The sequence below is a fragment of the Ammospiza caudacuta genome, chromosome 7 (genome assembly GCF_027887145.1).
Source record: "Ammospiza caudacuta isolate bAmmCau1 chromosome 7, bAmmCau1.pri, whole genome shotgun sequence".
Lineage (NCBI taxonomy): Eukaryota > Metazoa > Chordata > Aves > Passeriformes > Passerellidae > Ammospiza > Ammospiza caudacuta.
The window spans coordinates 20,930,634-20,945,739 of record NC_080599.1 but is presented as its reverse complement, the minus strand read 5'-3'; the positions used below and the strand labels follow the sequence as shown (position 1 = coordinate 20,945,739).

The 15,106-nt window shown below is 43.6% G+C and overlaps 1 protein-coding gene across 2 annotated transcripts in view; it reads left to right on the top strand.

The window, feature by feature from the left end:
* XPR1 (xenotropic and polytropic retrovirus receptor 1) overlaps positions 1-15,106 on the top strand; it is a 111,055-nt gene that overhangs the window by 75,801 nt on the left and 20,148 nt on the right. For both annotated transcript variants that reach the window (XM_058808186.1, XM_058808185.1), the window contains exons 4-10: positions 612-835; positions 4,898-5,047; positions 5,868-5,951; positions 6,431-6,512; positions 9,382-9,569; positions 9,861-10,040; positions 14,177-14,342. In XM_058808186.1, the coding sequence (XP_058664169.1) occupies positions 612-835; positions 4,898-5,047; positions 5,868-5,951; positions 6,431-6,512; positions 9,382-9,569; positions 9,861-10,040; positions 14,177-14,342 (1,074 nt within the window). The remainder of the gene's footprint in view (positions 1-611; positions 836-4,897; positions 5,048-5,867; positions 5,952-6,430; positions 6,513-9,381; positions 9,570-9,860; positions 10,041-14,176; positions 14,343-15,106) is intronic.

Genomic DNA, 15,106 nt, shown 5'->3' with positions numbered 1-15,106 from the left:
AGGGCAAATTTGAATTAAGTATTAAGAAGAAATTCTTCCCTGTGAAGGTGGTGAGACCCTGGCATGGGTTTGCCCAGAGAAGCTGTGGCTGCCCGATCCCTGGAGGTGTTCAAGGCCAGGTTGGACAAGGAACATGTGGGAGGTGTCCCTGCCAATGGCAGGGGGTTGGAATGAGATGATCTTTAACCCAACCAGTCTGTGATTCCATCCTGTGACAAGAGAAATACACAGAGCAGGGACAGAGGGCAGGTTTGAATTAGACATTAAGAAGAAATTCTTCCCTGTGAGGGTCCTGAGACCCTGCCTAGAGAAGCTGTGGCTGCCCAATCCCTGGCGGTGTTCAAGGCCAGGTTGGACAAAGAACGTGTAGGAGGTGTCTCTGCCGATGGCAGGGCGTTGGAATGAGATGGATGATCTTTAACCCAAGGTAGTCTGTGATTCCATCCTGTGACACGAGAAATACACAGAGCGCTTGAGTTACCATGCGATAGGGGAAGGCCGCGTTTCACCCACAGCCCTGTCACTGGATTTTTGGGGTGGTTTTGATTTTTGGGGTGTTTCTGGGGCTGGCTGGGCAATGACAGGTGACGTTTCCCTCTGGCTGCCCACAGAGAAGCTTGCGGAAGCGCAGCGCAGGTTCACCACGCTCCGCACCGAGCTGCAATCCACCCTGGAGGCGCAGAAGGAGGCCAGCGGGGCCTCCACGCTGCCGCGGCGCCGCAAACCCGTCTTCCACCTGTCCCACGAGGAGCGGGTCCAGCACAGGAACATCCGAGACCTGAAATTGGCCTTCAGCGAGCTCTACCTCAGCCTCATCCTGCTGCAGAACTATCAGGTACCCGCCGAGGGCGGCGCATCCGCAGGGCCCTGCGCGTAAACGGCTCCGTGCTTTGTGTGTGCTTTGGTGCCTCAGGTTTGAGCTTTTGTGGTTTTCACATTCTGTGCTGCTTTAGAGTGTGGGTCTGCGCTTCCTATGAGGGGATGGTGAGCTCTGTGCACAGAGCAGGGAGACAAAACAACTCCTTCTCTACCTGGGGACCAAGGACAAGTGATCCAAATCTCAGGCCCTAGAGCAGAAACAATGTGGGCTGAAGAGAGAAGAGCAGGAAGGCTGGGACTTCATAACTTAAAACTATAATTGGACAACTAGCTCCAATGGAGTTAACTGGACCAGAACCTATAAAAGTGAGAGACCCCATGACCACTTGTCCATTTTGTGACCATTTTGGGTTCATCTTGGTTGTAGCTCTTGCTGGGCTCTTGTGCTGCCCAAGGTGGATCCATTGAGGCCTTTTAATAAATCCCTACTTTATTCTTTAGCTCTGTCCAGCCTCTGTTCTAGCTCAGCCTGCAAAAAGCATCACCTTGACTTGCCTCACTCTGTTTTTCATTCATTTCTTCCTTTTTTGGGGGGCCCTAAACACTTCTAAAGAAAAGGGAGGTAGCAGTGTACACCTGGCTGCTTTTAACTGAGCTAGAAATGCTAAGCTGACCTGCTGAATGACTTTTCTTTCTTCCTTTTCTGGGCTGGCTGACCCCAGCACCTTTGTCCAGCCAGGACCTCTTCCTTCTGTAGTGTGTTGTTCTAGGCAGGACAGGTTGGGGAAGAAGCTCTTTTATCTTATATTTATCCTGAAACTTGAAATCCCAATGTTCTGTTTTCTCTTGGCGTTACCATGGTAGTGTCTGTGACCTTGCTGTATCAGAATTTCTTGCTAAAACATCAATTTAAAAAGATATATATTTTGATTTCTGTAGGATACAGGCTCATTTGCCTTGAGGTATGAAAACAAACCAATCTTTAGTTGTACTTGAGTTTTTGGCTTGGTTACAGATGCTGATCTTGTTCCAAAAATCTTGAAATAAAAATCTTAAACTGTTAATATATTTTTGGCTGGGCTACTTCTTCTGGAGTTAAATGCTCTGAAATGCTTTTAAATGTTTTACTGTGAGGGGCTCTAGCTTGTTAAATAAGAATGTTGGAGCTTAAATCGACTACATGTTTATTTAGATCTTTGACAGATCTTTACTGCAGAATTTTACTAAACAAAATTCAGTCAGAATGAATTGAATACCACTCTGCTGTATGGACAGAACTTATTCTTCCAAAATTCTGATTATTGTACCTCTCCTACAGTGATGTTATCTTTGAGCATCTGTCTGGAAGCTCTGAGTTTCTTAATAAAGTGTTGTAACTATTGGTGGTAGTTCCTAGTTCAAATTCCTGGGAAAGGTGGAGTATCTGTATCTTCTTAGGAATGGAGTGAAGCAGCATCACCTGCTGTGATTTCTTCCCTTACATTTATTTTCTCTTTTAACAGAACACAGCTATACTTTTAATTACAAAAAAATCAATTCTGAGGCTTGATGAAGAATTTAAATAGGGGCTAACATTGATCATTCCCTTGGGAAATCTTTTCTTTCTATTCCTCAGTGTAGAAAGGCAGGTTGCACTCTGATAATTTTGCTTTTTGGTACCATGAGTCCAGACCCACTGTAAGTCTACTAAATATTGATCTAAACCCCATCTGGTTTTTCACACTTTGCAGAGGCAGCAGAGCTGCTTTCTACAACATAACTCCAGAGAGAGAATAAGAAAAATTCCCCAAATTGGTATTGAAGTTGAGGACAAGGAATACAAACCCAAAAACAGACATAAAACTAAATCCCAGAGTACTACTATTGTTAATCACTCTTGAGCTTAGAGTAAAACAATGAGGAATATTCAAACTCTTGCAGTTTTGGAGAGAAGAAAAAACAATAACCTGGTGGAACGATAATGTACCTGAGCCCTTCATGTAGGAGATAAAAAATGAAATCAACAGCAGCATTATAAATATCAAACTGGCTTTGATGAAATGCTGATGCCTTGATTTGAGTTTCAGAGGAAGGAAAATCCACCTGAAGCAAATTCCTCAGTCTCTTAGGGGTGAACAAATGCATTCATTCCTGAGGTGCACAAACCAACTGTCAAATGCAGCTATAAGCAGTCTCCAGGGCAGCTCTTGCATGTTTAAATGATTAAACTTCTGATAAAATTGATTTATACTTACCAACAATGTATTCTTCTAGAGTGTGTATGTACATTTAAAAATCAATCTATTTGAAATGCTATGTTTTAGGACAAACAAATGCTGACAAATTAAGCATATAAGATTTAGTTACTTATTCTGTATATTTTATTGAGTGAATAATAAAGGCTGAACCAGTTTTATTAAATTACCTTGCTGGTGCATTTCCTAATATATATGAGCAAAGATATTTGAGTCTCTGCTTGATTCTACTTGATGTTGCATTATATTAGTGCCTAAGTTGCACTGTTTGTTATTTGTGGAGAGTTTTTGGTTGGTTATATTTTTTGTTTGTTTGTTTGTGGTTGTTTTTTGGCTTTTTTCTCCACAAAATGCAGCAGAAATGGAGGTCAGGCTTGGAGAAGGCCCCTTGCCAAATAAAAGCAGCAGGAATAGCAAAATATCAGACTGCAGAAATGATGTTTGTTCTGTTCCACAGTCCCATCACTGTGTGTTCCTTGTCAGAAGCATCACTGTGACCAGCAATGCTTTTATCATGCACTTTGAGGTTGCAGAATTTTTGCAGCCAGAGGATGAAAGGCCCCTGGAGAGGTTTTAGGGTGTCTGGTATAAACCCATTCCAACCAGATTTAGGCTGGGATTGTACCCATGGCAGATTAAGGGATGTTATTTCAGGCCACAGATAGGTCCCTGACCAAAATCATCCTTTTGTTGCAGTTTTTCATGTGAAATTTCTGCTCTTCTTGGGGTGGAATGCTGGCTTTTCCAATAGAAAATAATTAAAGTCTCTTGTCTGCAATGAGGCAGGTCATTATTGCTTTGGCTTCCTGCTCCTGTCTCCACAGCCTCATTTCCCACCTAGATGGGAGGGTCTGGCATTAAATCACTCTAAGCATAATTACATTGGAAATAATTTCACTGAGTGGTTGGTGTCTCTCCCCAGGGTATTAGATTTTGCTGTTTTCTCTGGTTTTCTTTCCAAGCTGCTCCCTAAGCTTTTTTTTCAGAAGTGAGTCTTGCAACAGTCTCTCTGTGCTTCTGCTGTTGTTTGAATGAAATATTGAGTTTTTTAGGCAGCACTTCCTGCACAATGAAATGCAGGGTTGCAAATACACTGTGCCACAGCAATTGCTGCTGTGTGATGAGCTCTGCCTGTCCTAGGTACTGTGCATGGGTGTTGAATCAGGGATCATCTGTAACTTGGAAATCAACACTTGCTTCTTGTTTTAAGCCTTGTGTGCTTGTGTCTACAGACTAGAGAATTACATCTCCCACATCTGCAGGCCTAAGCTGGTTTTGCAGTCATTGTGCAACATACTCTGTGAAAAAACGTGCTGCTGTGGGGATGCACTTGTCTGGATTTAATCTGCAGCACTGACAACTTTCATACAAAGATTTCCCTTCTATAATGAATTTACCTGGAGGACTTGATTTGAAACCAGCATCAAGTTTAAAGAAATCAGTAGCTCAGTTTTTTCAGGAGAGAAAACCCCTTAAGGGTTATTTGTCTTCAGGGTAGCATCAGGTCACTTCTTGCATAAAGGAGGAAGTGATTTGGCTTTTCAGGAAATAAAAAGCTTTAGGTAGCTTTCTTTTTATGCCACATTTTTTATTTTATTTGTTAGGATTATATATTCCTTATAATAAAATACGAACTCAGAAACTTCCTGACAAGGAATGCAATAATTTTGATTCTCATTAACGATTGATTCTCATTTTGATTCTTATTAACAATTCCTTTGTCGCTAGCACTGGGGAGAGAACCATTTCTCTTTCTTGGGAGATGGGCTGGGGTTGAAGAGATGGCTGGGGTTGAAGAGATGGCTGTGGTTTAAAAGCCAGCACGTTCTTTCCCTTGCCTGCAGAACCTGAACTTCACCGGCTTCCGCAAGATCCTGAAGAAGCATGACAAGAACCTGGAGACGACACGGGGGGCGGAGTGGAGGGTGGCCGAGGTGGAGGTGGCTCCCTTCTACATCTGCAAAAAGATCAACCAGCTTATCTCCGAAACAGAGGTGAGGAGGCTGGCCTGGGAACTGCCAAAAATCCCCCCAAAAATGGGGGTTTGGGCACTGCTGGTTTCTGGAAGTGTTCAAGCACGGGTTGGATGGAGCTCTGAGCAAACCTGTTCTAGTGGAAAGCACCCATGGCAGAGGGTTGGAACAAGATCTTTAGGTCCCTTCCAACCCAAACTGTTCTATGACACTGTAACTCCCATAGTGTTTTGCCCTCTCTATAACTTGTATTTACCACCAAGATGGGTAATAATTGATTTTGAAATGTCACTGTGTCACTATAGGACACAAAATAAGACAACATGGACATGCTGATCTTTCAGGGTAAAAGAGACTTTTTAATTTCTGACTCCAACATTTATAGATTTCCAAAAGTGACAGTGGATTGGAGGTGAAAGTGCCACCTCTCCAATGACTGGACAAACCAACAGTCCATCAAATTTCCCCTCCTCCATAAAAGACTGCAAAACAATAAGTTATTTACATAAAGTGTGTGAGAAAGTTTGTTAGAAGAATGTAAATATCAAAAGGCTTAGAAAATCTCAAAAAATCAGGGTGACACCACTGACTTCTGGCACTGCTTACATCAGTATGGGTATGTTCTCTTCAGCTGAGAACTTCTCCCTTAGCAAAGCCTAGTGCAGCTTTAATTTCTGCCATGGAGGAACTTGGTTCACCGTGCTGAGCTTTTCACATCTTTGTATTAAAAGAATACTGGGCCAGGGCTCACCTCTAACATGGAAACCAACCTTTAGGTTTGGTTTGACCACGTGCTCATCATCCAGGTGACCTTCAGTGGTGTGTGTCTTTGTCTCCTCAGGAACTGGTGACCAACGAGTTGGAAGATGGAGACAGACAGAAGGCAATGAAACGTCTGCGTGTTCCACCCTTAGGAGCAGCTCAGGTGAGACATGGGGGTTGTGGAGCAAAGCTGCTCCTCCAACTTGTCAAGGTGCCAAATCAGATTCAACATCTGAAGGAAACAGTGGAAATAATTGATGTGAGCGTGCATGGGGCAGGGCCAGATAATCTGCTTTAGTTCTGGAAGGTTTGGAAATAGGTTACTGCTCCTGATGCATGCAGACAAGGTAATGAAGGGAGGAGATAAATGCTAAAAGGAAATTTGTACTAATAAAAGCATATGCTTAGTGTTTTTGTGGTCTGGAATATTTTTCAAGGGCCACTAAGACTCCCAAGCTCTGTTTCAACATGGCAAGAATATTACACAGCATTTACAGTTTAAAAAAACCTCACTTCAAAAGCAAGAGTGCAATCTGGGGTCAGGAGCTTGTGTTTGTGATTTTAAGTTGGCTCTGCAAACTAATCTGACTGTGCTGATAACCTGTTTACCTTACCTTAATTCTGCTGTGGCTTTGTTCACAGCCTGTGCCAGCCTGGACTACATTCAGGGTTGGATTATTCTGTGGGTTGTTCATTGCACTGAACGTCACTGTCATACTTTCAGGTAGGTGTCCTGCCATGCCTGGGTTTGGGTGGATTCTCCTCACTTAGGGAGCACCTGGACCTGGATGTGCTGGGTTAAATCAGAGCCATATCACATTGGTGTGAACTGCTCAGCAGTAGGTTGTGGTTTTTCTCATGTTGTATGTGTCAGTGTTGAACACAAAAATCCTTTTCTTCTGGTTTCCTCCTTATTTTTGGAAGGATATTCTGAGGGTGCAACATCTATGTGTAAAAGCAGATTTTTGTTATCATTCTGGGAACACACAGCCTGTGCCAACTTTGAGACAGGTGCTTGTAGATCTTGAGCTTTGCATGGTGTTGACTCCCTAAAGAAAAGACCACCAGACACAGAGCCATGTGACCAGATGCCACTCGGGATGGAAATCAGGCACTCATGTGGAAATTCCTAGAATTTCAATGCCTGGAGTCTGCTAATGGAATTAATTGACTTTTTCTTATTGGCAGTAGTTGGCAAGATTGTTTAAAAGCTACACTTAATGGGTGCATCTCTCAGGCCCTGGCTTTATTCTGCTTTATGCCTTCTGAATTTGGCCCCTGATTAGAGTAGTACTGCAGATCCAGACACAGAGCTTAATCACAAGCAGCTTTACTAATTGTGTGTGTGATTTCTGGAGTGTTGTAACTTGCTTAAGCAGTACAAAGGAAAAGGCTTAACAAATCAACTTATCAGCTCTTGCATTAGGGAAAGCCCATGTCTGTGTTTTTATGACTTAAAAGAATTTTTAATCGGATGTTTCTGTAATTGGATCCAGCCATCTCTTGGGATAAAATGCCTCTGTTTGAGGAGCTGTTTGCAGTGTTTCCTTTTTGGTCTTCCCATGGTAGAGGAATGAAGTTGACCCATCTGCATGAAGGCACTGTTTAATGTGTAGAAACTGTTCTTTATTCACAATTTCTGTTACTTAAACATTTGATCTCCTTGTGAGATGCAAAATGATTGAAGCCAGTTGTGTTTGTTCTCCCTCTCGGTGCTAAGAATGAAAAAGTGAGGCAGCTGTGAGAAGGAATTCATAAAAATGATTATATAAAAATGATTATATCTCCAGAGCAGGTGTTACTAACCCAGTGTGGGTAATAGGTGTGTTGTATCAGCAGGCATGATCTGATAGCTGAGCATTACTGCAGATATTGGACAAAAACCTGGATTCCAAGTGCAGAGTGGGTGTTTTTAATTGGCCCATAGTTTGCTAACCTCTCAGCTGCTTTTGCCAAATTGTTTGTGTGATTTGATCAGCTAAGATAGGATTTTAGTGTTCTGTGTGGAGAATTTGTGAAACAGCATCAGAACATGGCTTCTGCCAGTAACCCAGTGCCTGATTTGAAAACTGCAGCAGCATTTTACAGAGATGAGTTCATCACCACTTGGGGTCTGTTAAAGGCTGCAAAGTTACAAATGGATCCCAGAAGGGTGGCACCCTAAAGAGGACAAATTCTGGGGCTTCACTGTTTCTGTATGGGCTTCCCTAAGTGCCAAGCTAGCATGTAAGGGAGGTTGGAATCTCACAGAAATGTGCTTCTGTTTTATTTACCGGAAACCCAAAAGGTTTCATGCAAAATCTCCTTACAGCAGCACACCTTACAGTGGTGCCGCTCTTGTTTGAGAATTAGACTGCCATTAGATTTATCTCCAGGGATATTTTCACTCCTTAGTCAATAATTTTGAGGCTACTCTGCCCTGTTTGGAGTTTTGACCAGATGACCCATTGTGGTTCCTTCCAACCTTACCCACTTTGTAATTTCCTTTGGTTTTCAGGTAAAAATTTGAAAATCTTTCTTTGCAATTCCACATTTAAGACTTAATTTCACATTTAAGACATGTAATTTCTTTCAGCTTTTTTTTTGGGGGGGGTGTAATTTCTGTCCAAAATTGACTCTGTTTTGCCTGAATCCAAGAGTATAAAGTTTTACTTTTAAAGCAGCAGTTCTGGAGTCATTTTTTCTTGCACAGCTTTTTCTCTGTAAGTTATGTAGTATAAAGTGTAGATGCATGAAATTCCCTATGGATTTGTTTTCTCTGAGAAAACAGTTTGAAAAATTTGGGACTATAATTCAGGCAGATCTGTGGGAATAAATTCTCAGCCTCAGTTCTGTAAAGTGCAGTTTTTTTTCTTTTACTCCTCTTAGAAAGCACGTGGGTGAGAAACTCTCAGTGAAACTAAAACTGAGGATTGAATAACTTTATTTTATTTATGCTTTTCTCATCAAACCTGTGCCTAGCGACCAGTCCTTTGCAAAAAGGTTTAAGCTGGAGAAAACTGCTGCTGTATAAGGCTGTTCATGGCTTGAAACGAAGCACATTTGTTTCCAAACCCCTGAAAACTGAACAAAGGAAGCAACAGGCTTTCCAGCACTGCTGCCTTGTGCTGGGATTTCTCTTTGGGTGGGGCTGGGTGTTGTAATGCTGGCCATGAATATGTATTGCATTACCATTGTACTGAGACCGGTGATTAGGAGGGTTTAGCATTGTTTTAAATGCTGTAAATGGTTCCTCTTGGTTTTGTGGGGAGCTGAAGTGTTTGTGTATCTGTCTGTTGGGATTTCATCTCTATTAAAGTAGAATATTTAAGTGTCTCTAGTCAGATTTATACTGGTGCTGTCCCTTGTGCCTGCAGTGTGAGGCAGGGACTCTGCTAATGACTCGATTACAGCAGCTGGAAAGGGAATTTTCCCCAGAATGCTCCTAAATCCTCTGACAGGCTAGGCAAAATTCCTCCACTTGCTGGAGCATGCAGTTGTGTACACATGTACCCTGTTTTCTCAGCCACACATCTGAGATCCAGGATAAAACCTTGCTTTGTGACACGACCTCTGCTATCCCTAAAATCCTTTTTCTTCTTTGTCTTTGCCAGGTGTGGCTTTTATAGATGGACCAAATGTGTGGCCACTGGTGAGAATCTATCGAGGTGGCTTTCTCCTGATAGAATTCCTCTTTCTCCTGGGTATCAACACCTATGGCTGGAGACAGGCTGGAGTCAACCACGTCCTCATCTTCGAGCTCAACCCCCGCAGCAACTTGTCCCATCAACATCTCTTTGAGGTGAACAGGAGGGATTTTAGAGTGGCTGAGCCATGCTGAGGATCAGCAGGATAAATCCTGCACCATTTCCTGGCAAGGACTCCTAATACAATTAGAAGAGGAAGTTGCTGAAGTCTGATTAGATTACAGGATTGAGCACTGCTCTCCCTTTTCTTCTAATGAGAACACATTGCAGGTTTCAGGGCTGTGTTTTCATTAGGTGTTTGTTTGGGTTTTTTTTTTTTCCTGCAGATTGCTGGTTTTGGGGCTGTGTTTTCATTAGGTATCTGTTTGTTTGTTTTTTCCCTGCAGATTGCTGGTTTCCTGGGTGTTTTGTGGTGCCTGAGCCTGCTGGCATGTATATATCGTCAATTCACCTACATCCCCATGCAGGTGAACCCACTCATCTTGTATGGCTTCATGTTGCTTTTCCTCATCAACCCTACCAAAACCTTATATTACAAGTCCCGTTTTTGGCTGCTCAAACTATTGGTAAGTGTCAAAGCTGGTTGAAAGAAGTAATTGTTTGTTTAAATGCTGTGGCTGAGCAGTAGCTGTGAAGTGTAAACAAGTGTCACTAACCCTCAGGAAAAGAGGGATGCTGGGGGGTGCTTATGCCACTGTGATTTATAGAGCAGACTTGGTCATTTTTGAGGATGGTTTTGCAGAAGCATATTCTGCTTCCTGTACCAGTTGACTTGTTAACCTTCCTATAGAGAGCTGTTTACAAACTTTTCCATGTATGGAAACCCTTGGATGTCTTGCTTGTTTATTCCTTAACCTAGTGAAACAGATGGATTAGAGGTCCAGTGCTCTAAGGCAAGGCTGCATGGATGCTCCTTAGCCCAAACTGGGGTAGTGCCAATGTTGAGAGGGTTCACTGATGGAGAGAGAACCTTTGGAAGAGTTACTGCCTATAAAATTGTGTTCATGGGTGGGGTTTTTTTCTGTTTGTGCTCTTAAACAAACTCTTTGTTTGAGACTGAGCTCTTTATTTTCCTGTAAGATAAGTCTGGTAAATTCAATGTCAATATGTTTGCTCCTTCAGTGTTCCAGTTATAGGTGGGAGCTCTGCAAGAACAGTTTTCAGCCTTGCTGGGTGACTTATGAATTTCTTCCCAAATGGCTGTTTCACATGCTCTTCCCCACCCTGTGCACCCTTTTAAATTGGCTTTAATCAAGCTGGTTCCCCTGACACCTTCTTGCTAGCACTGCTCTGAGAGCTTTGGGCAGAAGAGGGTTTGGCTGGCTGCTTTTTTTCAAAGAATCATTTCAATGCCAATTAAAACAATTAACTTTATCTGGAACACAGCAAAGATGAGACACAGCATCATGCTTTGAGGAGGTGTGTGCAAGTATACACGCAGTGAATTAACCTCTCTGAGCTCACCTCTGTTATTTGATTTGCTGGCTTGCTGCTCTGCCAGCTTCTTCCTTTGTGCCTTCCAGCACTCAGCTATCCCTCACAGAGGTACCTTCAGTCCCAAGCCTCATTAGTCTGCCTGCTGTCCCCTGGTGTGAGGGGAAGCACTGGATGTGCTTTAACCACATGAGCAATATTTCTGCTAATTTACCTTAATATCTTGCCAGGGTTGAGATTCTCAGTCTCCACAGAGCTGTTAGGATGTTTGCAGCTCCTGCCCTGTCCCAGTGATCTCCAGACTGTGCTGCAGTCTGAGATGGAGGTGTAGGATCATAGAATAGCCTGAGTTGGAAGGGACCTTAAAGATCATTGAGTTCCAACCCCTCTGCCACAGGCAGGGACATTTTCCATGATCTCAGGTTGCTCTGAGCCACATCCAACCTGGCTGTGGACACTTCCAGGCATAGGGCAGCCACAGATCCTCCTCACAGGGCAACCTGTGCCAGGGCCTCCCCACCCTCACAGGGAAGAATTTCTTCCTTGTATCTAATCTAAACCTACACTCTATCAGTTTTAAGCCATTCCCCCCTATCCTATCACTAAATGCCCTTGCAAACAGTCTCTCTCCACCAAACCTGAACCATGGAATATCTTGAGTTGGAAGGGATCCATAAGGTTCATTGAGTACCTTGAGTGTGCAGAGGCCAGTTCACCCCAAGGTCTCCAAGGGAAAAAAGCTTCATCAAAATGCAAGATCACCTTAATGGTGGGAGATGACATGGTACTTGTGTGCATTATGAGGAAGGGGAAAGAAGAGGTCAGACCACATAAAGAGCAGCTTTTATTGTGTGTACTTGACCAGCTGGGTGTATTTTATTGCTCCATGCAGCTGCCAGCAGCTCTCTGGGTGAAAGGAGGTTTAAATAGTGCACATCTTAGAACTGTTCTGCTCACACAAAATTATGTTTGGTGAGCATTTTTCTTCACATGCTTCATATGTTTCATTCCCAGCCAAAACAAACTGACGTATCAGGTGTAGCAGAGCATTACTGGCACTTCCAATTTTTCTGCAACCAAATCAGGGGCATGCTTGAGTGTGTTGTAGCATTTCCTCATGGATCTAGGAGGCTTCCTGCCTCCCCCTGTGACCAACATCAACTGGTGGAGGGTGGGATCTCTTGCTAATCCCTGAGGGATGGTGAAACATCAGAATCTGAGTGAAAGAAGTTATTTAGCCTGTAGTAAAGTCTAATTCCCCTGCTGGGCTCTTCTTTCTTGCCTGAGTGCTTAGGTGGGCATTCTTTGTGCCTTTGCTGCCAGTGAGAAGCCCCTGAGTGCCCTGGTGTGGGCTGGGGAGAGCAGCTCAGGGCAGCAGTTGGATCTGAGCCCAGGGAATGTCCCTGTGCCCACGCTCTCTGCAGGAGCTCCATGGCCACAGCAGTGCAGGGAGAGCCTGTCCGTGAGAGGTGAAAAGCTCAGCTCAGATATCTGGCATCTCAGCACCAATTAAAAGTGCAGGGATCAGCACCAGGAAGTCTGTGCTCAGGCTGTGGAAGTGTTGATAGAGAATTGCTACTGGTTATTGAAACTGAGCTGCAGCTCTGGTGTTTTATGACTTTATCCTTATCTGGAGGATGTTGCAGACACTTCTCAGCTGGGAAGGCAGGAGCTGGCTGTGGTAGCTCCACTGGAATTGGGGCTGCAGCTCCAGCTGTGCCTGGGCAGCAGCAGAAGCCACAGTGCCTGGCTCATGGCATTGGGAGGGTTCAGGTGGCAGCTCAGGCTCTGCAGGAGGGTTGACTCAGATGCCAGTGCCAGATATGTCATGGATCTATCTGTTGACTCCTCCTCAGCTGTAACCTGTAGGTGGAAAACTTCTATTCTCTTAAAAGTTTTATGCTGTCACCTGGAGTGCTGAAGAATTTCCACCTAAATTAAATAACAAGAATATTATTTCTTGGGGGTTTTTTTTTGTTTTTTTTTTGTTTTTTTTTTTTTTTTTCTCCAGGAGAATCTGTCTGTAAAGCTATTTTCACATTTCATTTACTTAGCTAGTCTTTGTTCATGGACAAAACAATGGTCTGTGATGAAACAGATAGATAGTATCAGGGAGTGTTGGGAAAAGGGAGGAAAGAGTTTTTATAAGGGAAGGCTGGTGTGGTTTTTGACCTCTGTTCAGCAGCTGGGCACCTTTGAAGACAGCCCTCCCTAAATCTGGCCTTGTTTGACCCCTGGGAATAGGTGCCATCCAGCATGAGCTCAGAGCTTTCTGGGTCAAGATCCATATCTGCTTTATGCCACTAACTCTTAATCCCCTATTTGGCTTTGAAATTTTAGGAGCAGAGCCTTAAATCTGCATTACAGGCTGATAGGGATGTGTCAGTCCTTTCCTGGCTTTGTGCAGCTGTGCACCCTTCAGGTTAATAAGGAGAGCAGTATAAAAGATCAGTGTTAGCCTGTGCTTTCATTAATTTAAAGGTTCATAAATCCCAGAATGACCGGATGGTGCTGGTGCCTTCTCTGTGAGAAATTGGCCATTAGTAACTACAACTAACTGGGTAGGGAGAGGGGTAATCAAAGGTAATGGAGCAGAAAACTGTCTGCTTTGGAAGGAGCAAAACTGCTCTTCAGGCTTAGAGGGAAAGTGGACTGGGATTGAGGGGGAGTCCAACTGACAGGCAATAGGATTTCCTCTGCCTTTTCTTTCACCCTTTCCCTGCTGGAGACTTTGGCAGACCCAGTAACAATCCTCACTGTCACAACTTCTAACACCAAAGGACAACTCATGAGTTAAGTAAACCAAGGCATGACCAGACTAATGGGTCTAAATCCAACTGACATTAAGTGTGAGGGGGAAAGTAAACGTGGAAGATGTCAGTGGACACGATGTAAATGCCTGAAAGAAAGTGCTGATCAAAGTGAGGGGCAGTGAGAGAAATGGAGCTGTGCAGAGCTCTTAAATGGAGACTGGGAGTTTCTGGGAAAGAGCTTGGTTAGAGGAGACTGGGCTGCTCTGCCAGTAAAAAACAAAAGGCTGGGGGGGCACAGGAATAGATGCATACAGGAGGAGGAAAGCAAGAATGTTCTTTGTACTGAAAGCAGGGAGACAGTTATCCTTTTTTGTCAACAGGAGCAAAAGGTCAGCAGTAAATCTTCAAGCATTTCTGTTATTTCCATATTTGTTCAGTTCTGTGATGTCCTGCCACTGCATTTGGATGCCTTTGACACAGCCATGAATTATTCCTGCTTTGTTTTTTCCTGACAGTTTCGAGTATTCACTGCTCCCTTCCACAAGGTAGGCTTCGCAGATTTCTGGCTGGCTGACCAGCTCAACAGCCTGGTGGTGATACTTATGGATTTGGAATACATGATCTGCTTCTACAGCTTTGAGGTTCAGTGGGAGGACAATGCTGGACTTCTGGCAGATACAGGTAATGCTGATGAGCCCTGGGAATGGGGTCAAAATGACCTGAGAAACACTGAGCCAGGCAATTTCCTAATTGTATGTTTTGGAAAGGGTTATTAATAGTACAGAAAACCAAAATAATTGGCCTTTGTTGTAAATGTGGCATTAGAGAGATTCTTCCCGTTGTTACTTCCATCCAGAGAAATGGAATTTGACATCAGTGTTCATTTCCTAATCCAGTCATTTGGCCCAATGTCTATATCCATCAAAGAATTTAGACACAGCACTCCTGATTGGAAAGAGAAATCCATTTTCCTGGCATTGTTGTTTTATTTCATAGTAATTTAACCATGTATTTGCCTTTAGCCTCTTCCTGTTGCTCATCATGAGAATCCTGAGCTGGTTGAGCACAGCTTTCTGTGGTATAGCCTGGTTCTTACAGGCTCCATTCTGAAGCAGGAGAGGATGGAGAAGCTCCTTGGTGCCATCTCTTGCTTGATTTGAGTTTAAGCTGCTCTGCCAGGGCTGTCCATGCTCTGTCTTCCCTTATTTTCTAGCCAGAAGGAACACAGAGCTGGAATGTGAATTTTGACTTTGGCCTTCCCAGTGGCAAAACAGTACCTGTCTCCTCACTGCTGACTTTCCATTTCAGGCAGTGACTGCTGGCAAATCATATTGTCTGATGGTTTTGACACTTGCTGAGAGAATTTGCTGTATGCTTCAATAAGCATCAGTGTTCACTTTGTTCTCCGAATCTGTCTGATCTTCCCCTTCATTTTAAGAGACAGC